The sequence below is a fragment of the Colobus angolensis genome, unplaced genomic scaffold (genome assembly GCF_000951035.1).
Source record: "Colobus angolensis palliatus isolate OR3802 unplaced genomic scaffold, Cang.pa_1.0 Scaffold176, whole genome shotgun sequence".
In the NCBI taxonomy this organism is placed as follows: Eukaryota; Metazoa; Chordata; class Mammalia; order Primates; family Cercopithecidae; genus Colobus; species Colobus angolensis.
The window spans coordinates 3078592-3087051 of NW_012114888.1; the positions used below are offsets into that span (position 1 = coordinate 3078592).

General features: G+C 36.7%; 2 protein-coding genes across 11 annotated transcripts in view; both read left to right on the forward strand.

Moving 5' to 3' along the window:
- KRBOX4 (KRAB box domain containing 4) overlaps positions 1–8344 on the forward strand; it is a 29055-nt gene extending 20711 nt beyond the window's left edge. For 5 of the 10 annotated variants that reach the window (XM_011938673.1, XM_011938675.1, XM_011938674.1 and 2 more), the window contains exon 6: positions 7556–8344. In XM_011938673.1, coding sequence (XP_011794063.1) covers positions 7556–7770 — 215 coding nt within the window. In that variant the 3' untranslated portion in view covers positions 7771–8344. Of the gene's footprint in view, positions 1–5948; positions 5993–6830; positions 6979–7555 lie in introns of those variants that run through there. The other 5 variants (XM_011938682.1, XM_011938683.1, XM_011938678.1 and 2 more) reach the window with 4 other exon arrangements.
- On the forward strand, positions 7818–8404 carry LOC105509501 (zinc finger protein 674-like). Its single transcript, XM_011938738.1, has 2 exons — positions 7818–7823; positions 7928–8404. Exons 1-2 carry the CDS (start codon positions 7818–7820, stop codon positions 8372–8374), a joined length of 453 nt encoding a protein of 150 aa, XP_011794128.1. The 3' UTR covers positions 8375–8404.
- The last annotated feature ends 56 nt before the right edge of the window (positions 8405–8460 follow it).

An 8460-nucleotide genomic window follows, 5' to 3' on the forward strand; every position in this document is an offset into this window, starting at 1 on the left:
TTGAGACAGTCTTGCTCTGTCATCCAGACTGGAGTGCAGTGGCACAATCTTGGCTCACTGCAACCTCCACCTCCTGGGTTCAACCGATTCTCCTGCCTCAGCCTCCCGAATAGCTGGGATTACAGGCGCATGCCACCATACCCAGCTAATTTTGTGTTTTTACAGAGACAGGGTTTCACCATGTTGGCCAGCCTGGTCTTGAACTCCTGACCTCAAGTGATCTGCCTGCCTCAGCCTCCCAAAATTCTGGAATTACAGGCGTGAGCCACTGCACGCGGCCTGAATCATCCTTTTGTCCAGTATTATATCCATGCTGTATATGCTACCTGCCCATTAGTCCCTTAGCTGTCTCAGTTGTCAGATTGACTGTCATGGGATTGCAGTGCTTGCATTAAAGCTACCCTTACTGTATAATGACCCCAAAGTGCAAGAGTAGTGATGTTGGCAATTTGCATACGCCAAAAATAAGTTATAAAGTGCTTCCTTAAAGTGAAATGGTTAAAGTTCTTGACTTAATAAAGAAACAAAATGTATGCTGAGGTTGTTAAGATTTATAGTAAGAATGAATCTTCTATCCAGGAAATTGTGAAGAAGGAAAAAGAAATTTGTGCTAGTTTTGTTGTCACATCTCAAACTCAAAAGTTATGGCCACAGTGCATGATAAATGCTAAGATGAAAAAGACATTAAATTTGTGGGTGGAAGGCATGAATAGAAATGGGTTCTGACAGCAATCAGGTTCGGTACTATTCACAGTTTCAGGCATCTGCTAGGGATCTTGGAACATAAGCCCCATGGATAAGGGAGGACTACTGTACATTGTCATATTGTGCATCAAAGAATTAATTGAGAATAATCATGGAAATCTAATATACATTTTTTTTAAAAAGCCCTCAGATATCATTTAGCCTTTGGTAGATGTAAGAAAACTCAAAAGTTACTCAAATCATTCAATAAATGATAAATTATTTATTTATGTATTTATTTTGAGACAAGTTCTCACTCTGTCACTTAGGCTGGGATGCAGTGGCATGATCACGGCTCACCAGAGCTTCGACTTCCCAGGCTCAGGTTATCCTCCCACCTCAGCCGCCTGAGTAGTGGGGACTACAGGCACCTGCCGCTACACCCAGCTAATTTTTGTATTTTTTGTAGATGGGGTTTCGCCATGTTGCCCAAGCTAGTCTCGAACTCCTGGGCTCAAGTGATCTGCCCACCTCAGCCTCCCAGAGTGCTAGAATTACAGGTGTGAGCCACTGTGACCAGCCAATAAATGATAAATTCCTTACTCATGAGTTTTAGTACATTGTTCATCAAATAATTTATGAAGGGTCGAAACCATGAAGATAGCAAACACTGGAATGCCTTTGGAAAGAAGTGAGGTGTCATCTTATATCAGAGCACTTATGTTCAGCAAACATCAATTTAATAAATTTGATAACCCAGTTCTCCTGTATAATATAAGGAAAATCATGTCTCAGATATGTCATCATCCATTTTATAGAAAAGATTGCAGGGGTTACAGTCAAGCACTCAATTATAAATTATACACATATTCTCTGTAGAACAGGTTTAAAAGCTTCTGAAAGTATAAATATATTTTATAATCAGGAGGACAGAGGAAAAACATATTAATCCTTACTAGGCCAATCTCCAAGCTTATCTGTAAATAGATAATCCCTAAATAGATTAGTTTGAGAGCACATGAGCCAGCAGGATTCTCAAATAGACCTTGCATATGTATTTTCTCTGTCATCAGTACAAAAGTGGAAGCATCTTATGGAGAAAGATACTCTTCTGGGATACTTTTCTTGAAAAGTCAAAATTTATTCTCAAAAAAGTAATTATGGTGGGGCAATAGGAGGTTCAGAATTTCTAGGAAAGATCCTATAAGAGCAGTATTAATTGAAATAAAAATAAGCTACTTGAATATCCAGTAATAGGTGATTGAGTAACTTGATATATTCATAAATTGGAATCATGCTTCCCTTAATGTATTCATATTTTAAGGAGTTTGGAAAATGTTCATAGTAAACTAAGACTATAAAACTATGATTTGTGTTGTAAAACGGCATATGTAAGAAGGATATGGCTGGGCGTGGTGGCTCATGCCTGCAATCCTAGCACTTTGGGAGGCCAAAGCGGGCGAATCACCTGAGGTCAGGAGTTGGAGACCAGCCTGGCCAACATGGCGAAACCCCGTCTCTACTAAAAATACAAAAATTAGCTGGGTGTGGTGGCACATGCCTGTAATCCCAGCTACTTGGGAAGCTGAGGCAGGAGAATTGGTTGAACCCAGGAGGTGGAGGTTGCGGTGAGCCGAGATCATGCCACTCTACTCCAGCCTGGGTGACACAGTGAGACTCTGTCTCTCAAAAAATAATAATAAGATATTGCCAAACTGTTTTCTAGTGTGGCTATACTATTTTGTTTTCCCACCAACAACACACCTTTCTAGTAGGTATATAGGGGGATCTCACTGTGATTTAAATTTGCATTTCTGTAATGATCAGTGATGTTGAGCATGTTTTCATGTGCTTATTTGCCATCTGTATATGTTCTGTGGTGAAGTGTCTATTGTAATCTTTTGCCATTGTTTGTTATTAAATTGTGAGAGTTCTTTATATATTGTGGATATAAGTCCTGACCAGCTATGTGTTTTGCAAGTATTTACTCCTAGGCCGTGGCTTGTTTGTTCATAACAGTATCTTTTGAAAACAAATGTTTCTGTTTTTATAAAGTCCGATTTATTAAATTTTTCTTTTATGGTTCATGCTTTTTGTGTCCTCTTTAGAAAATCTCTCACTAATCCAAGGTAACAGAGATTTTTTCTGTATGTTTTCTTCCAGGAGATTCATAATTTTAGTTCTTATATTTAAGTCTATGACTGTTAATGACTTAATTTTTGTATCTGGTGTGAGGTAAGGGTCAACATATTTTTATATTATTTTTACACATGCATTTCCAATTGTTCCAGTAATATTTTTGAAAAGAATATTCTTTCTTTTTCTCAGATCAACAAGTGATCCATTTATTATTTCACATCTACTTTAAAATGATGCCAGGTGTGGTGCCTCACACCTATAATCCCAGCACTTTGGGAGGCTGAGGCAGGAGGATCCCTTGAGCCCAGGTGATTGAGACCAGCCAGGGCAACATAGTGAGACCCCGTCTTTACTAAAAAATTAGCTGGGCATGGTGGTGCGCACCTGTAGTCCTAGCTACTCGGGAGGCTGAGGCATAAGAATTGCTTGAACCCAGGAGGCAGGGGTTACAGTAAGCCAAGACCGCACTGCTGCACTCCAGCACTCCAGCCTGGGCAACAAAGCAAGACTCTGTCTCAAAAAAAAAATGTTAATATTAAGAATTTCACTGGGGAACTGGGATATATAAAATAATCTAATGAAAACTGAAAAATAAGAATTTAATATATATATAAAAGAAACACAAAATTTAAAAAGCAACAACAAAAAAAGAATTTCATATATAGACTTAATAGCAGATTAACCAGAGCAGAAGAGAGGTTAAGTAAGAAAGATAAGTTACTATCAAATATTCAGTCTATTCCAGACTGTTCTTTCTTAATTAACTTACTTTGGCATCCTTTTTGAAAAGTATTTGAACGTATGTGTCGCTCTGTACACCAATATAGGTTGAGTATCCCTAATCCAGAAATCCAAAATCCTAAATGCTCCAAAAGCCAAAATTTCTTGAGCACTGACGTGGCATCCAAAGGAAATGCTCATTGAAGCATTTCAGATTTCATGTTTTCATGTTACTGTTTACTACTGAACCAGTAAATATATAATGTAAACATTCTGGAAACCAAAAAAATCTGAAATCCAAAAACACTGCTGGTTCCAAGCATTTTGGATAAATGATACACAACCTGTACCACATGTCTTAATTGCTGTAGCCTTATATTATGTGTTTAAATCCGGTAGTATGAGTCCTCTTACTTTGTTCTTCCTTTTTGTAATGTTGTAGCTAGTCTAGGTCCTTGGTATTTTCCTAGAAATTTTAGAATCAGCTTGTCAATTTTTGCAAAAAAGCCTGCAGGGGGTTTTGACATTGCATGGAATCTGTGGATAATTGATGTGCAATATTGAGTCTTCTAAAGCAAAATATGGTATATCTGTCTATTTCAATCTTTTAAATTTTATTTCAGTAATATTTGATAGTTTTGAATGATAGGTCTTGCACATATTTTGTTTAATTTACCCCTGTGTTTTATGTTCTTTCAAGGTAATGTAAATGGGGTGTGTGTATGTACATAGTTGTTTTGTATTTCATTTTCCTATTGCTCATTGCTAATTTATAGAAGTGTAATTGATCTTTCCATATTGGCTTTGTATCCTGGAAACTTTTAATAAGCTCACATATTAGTGCTAGTAGCTCTTTTATAGATGGTTTGGTATTTTCTACATAAACAATCATGTAGTTATGAATAAGGACAGCTTATTTCCTTTCCCAGTCTGGATGCCTTTACTTCTTTTTCTTACTTTATTGTACTTACTGGCTAGGATCTTCAGTATAATGTTGACTCAGGTAGGGAGGGCAACATACTTGCCTTGATCCTGATCTTAGGGCAAAAGCATTTACTCTTTTACCATTAGGCCTAATTTTACTTGTAGGTTTTTTCATAATGGCCTGAAAAAGGTTGAGGATATTTCCTTCTAATCCTGATTTTCTGAAAGTTTTTTTTATTATGAATGGATGTTATAAATTATTTTTATGGATCAATTCCCATGATTGTGTTTTTTCTCCTTTAGACCATTACTTCCCATGTAATTATTGATATTATTGGATTTACAAGTACCATTTTATTATTTCTTTTCTGTTCATCCCACCAACCAAACTTCTTTTTGTTTTTTTTGTTGTTATTTTACTTCACCATCCTTCTCTTTGGAATATTTGACTATTTTTTAAATTAAACATTCTATGTTGAGATAATCATAGATTCCCATGCCCTGTAGGAAAAAATAAAGATAAATCTCATGTATTCTACCCAGTTTCTACTAATGGTGACATCTTGAAAAACTATACTACAAATCACAACAAGGATATTGACAATGAGAAAGTCAAGATACGGAACACTTCCATTACTACAAGGGTCCCTCATATTGCCTTTGTATAGCTATACCCATTCCTTCCCACCCCACCCCATCTTAAGCCCTGGCAACTACTAATTTGTTCTCCATTTCTATAATTTTGTCATTTCAAGAATATTACATAAATGAGGTCATACAGTATGATACTTTATGGGATTAGTTCTTTTCACTCAGCGTACTTCTCAGTTGGATTCATCTTGTTGTGAGTACCCAGAGTTTATTCCTTTTTGTCACTGAGTAATATTCCACCAAATGGATGTACCACAGTTTGTTTAGCCATTCACCATTTGAAGAATATGCCTGTTTTCAACTTCATTGATTTCTGCTCTGATTATTTCTTTTCTTCTGCTTGATCTTTATTTCTAATATATGCATTCAGTGCTATAAATATCCCTCTCATTGCTGTGTCCCACAAATTATGATATGTTGCATTTTCATTTAATTCAAAATAGTTTCAAATTCCCCTTATGACTTATTTAGAAGTAAGTATATCTTTAAATTTCCAAATATTTGGGGTTTTCCAAGTATCTTTCTCATTGATTTTTGTTGTAATACTGTTATTGCACATAATATGATTTCTTATAAATTTGTACAGTTTTGTTTTAAGACCCAGAATATGTTCTATCTTGGTGAATGTTTCATATGCACTTGAAAAGAATGTATATTCTGCTGTTGTTGGATGCAGTGTTCTCTGAATGTCAATTAGGTGAAGTTGGTTGATGGTGCTGTTCAGATTATCTATATCCTTGCTGGTTTTCTGTCTACTTGTTCTATCAATTATTGAGAGAAAGTGTTGAAGTCTCCAACAATAATTGTGGATTTGTCTGTTTCTCTTTCAGATGTATCCATTTTTGCCTCATGTATTTTGAAGTGCTGTTATTAGGTACATACACTTTTAGGATTGTTATTTCTTCTCAAAGAATTGACTGTTTTATCATTTTGTAATGTCCCTCTTTGTGCCAGAAAATCCTTCTTGTTCTGAAGTCATTGTCTGAAATTAATGTAATTTCTCCAGCTTTCTTTTGGTTAGGTTTTCATGGTATATCTCCATCCCTTTACACATCTCTCTACAGAGAGTTTCCTTATACCTCTCGCTACCCACCCCCACCCTGCCAATTTCCTCTAATAGTAACATCTTGCATTAGTATGGTACATGTGTTACAACTGGTGAATGAATACATTATTATTAACTAAAGTCACATCTTACATTAAGGTTCACTCTTTGTGTTGTTCAGTTCTATGGGTTTTGTCAAATGCATAAAAATCCACCATTACTGTTTCATACAGAATAGTTTTACCGCCCTAAAAATCCCCTGTGCTTTGCTTTTTCATCCCTTTTTCACTCTCTCCTGGCAAGTACTGATCTTTTTACTATCTCTATAGTTTTGCCTTTTCTAGAATGTCATATAGTTGGAATCATATAGTATGTAGCCTTTTCAGACTGGCTTCTTTCAAATAGCAATATGCATTTAAGTTTCCTCCATGTCCATGGCTTGATAGCCCATTTCTTTTTATTGCTGAATAATATTCCATTGTGGATCACTTTGTTTATCCATTCACCTACTGAAGGACATCTTGGTTGCTTCCAGTTTGGGGCCATTATGAATGAAGCTGCTATAAACATCATGTGCAGGCTTTTCTGTAGACATAAGTTTTCAACTCATTGTGGTTCATTTCCTTTTGAAGTTTGTAATTTTTTTTTACTGTGAACTCCTTTTCAGTGACAGTTATTTTCCATGGAAATTCTGTGTACCCTAAGCTATGAAAGCATCACTGCAGAACTATTTGGATTGCCACTGCTGGGGCCCACTGGTTTCACTAATGCAGGAACAATTTATAGGTGAATTTATCAACTTCGGGGGTTTTGTATTATACTTCAAATGTCCATTTGGAATGCACTCCTACATGTGGTACAGGACTGTGGTTCTGACTTCTTGTAAGTAACCCCTGATTCTTCTTAACATTTTCATTAGCCAGTGGGTGACATCTTTCTAGTTCCTATTTTACACACAGAGATGTCCTTTGTGACTCCCAGCTTTAACCAGGTAGCTCAATTCTAATTCTCTGCACAGTTGTGCCCTGTGGCCTAGAATTCACTTCACACTCATGATTAGAGCCTTAGTCCCCCAACTGCAAAGCCACACAGCTTCAATTTCTGTTCACCCCCTCACTTTAAATTTCTTCTTCATTTTTGTCACATAATAAATTTATTTTCTGGTTTGAGCTTGGCTGCATATTAAATTATTTTTGTTAAATTTGAGCCAGCATTTCTTTGTACTTGCACTCAGGGGAGGTGGTGGTGGTGGGACATGGGGAGGGTCCATCCACATCAGCTCAAGTCATGTTGATAGGAGTTCACTGCTTGGGCATTTAGGGATTAATGTTATTCCATAATATTCCAGTGGAAAGACTTAACAAGTTTGATGATTCATTCATTTTCTTCTAGAAGTCTGGCAAGTTGATGAGCAGATAGATTGCTACAAGGAAAGCCAAGACAAACTTCTGTGGCAAGCTGCATTCATAGGCAAGGAAACACTGAATGATGAAAGTGGTCAAGAATCCAGAACATGTAGAAAAAGCATTTATCTGAGCACAGAATTTGATTCTGTAAGACAAAGACTCCCTAAATATTATTCATGGGAAAAGGCATTCAGAACATAATTTAAACTTTCTTAGTCAAAATAGAAGCTATGTAAGAAAGAAAGATGATGGATGTAAGGCATATTGGAAAGTATGCCTCCATTCTAATCTTCATAAAGCTCAACCTGCAGAGAGATTTTTTGACCCAAATCAACGAGGGAAAGCCCTCCACCAAAAGCGAGCCCTTAGAAAAAGTCAGAGAAGTCAAACTGGGGAGAAACTCTACAAATGTACTGAATGTGGAAAAGTGTTTATCCAGAAAGCAAACTTAGTTGTACATCAAAGAACTCACACCGGAGAGAAACCTTATGAATGCTGTGAATGTGCAAAAGCCTTCAGCCAGAAGTCAACCCTCATAGCACACCAGAGAACTCACACAGGGGAGAAGCCCTATGAATGCAGTGAATGTGGAAAAACCTTTATCCAGAAGGCACCACTTGTTAAACATAAGAAAATTCATATGGAGAGAGACCCTATAAATGCAGTGTCTGTGAGAAAGCCTTTAGTGGGAAGTCAACTCTCATTAAACATCAGATCATTCATATGGGAGAAACCTTACAGATGTAATAAATGTGGGAAATCTTTTAGTGTTAAATTAACTCTCATTGTATGTCACAGAACATAAATGCGTAAGTTGCATGCTATTGTGAGTAGTGTGATGAAATTTTACACTGTCCTGCTGTTTCCTGCTCAGGATGCAAATCAGTGAAT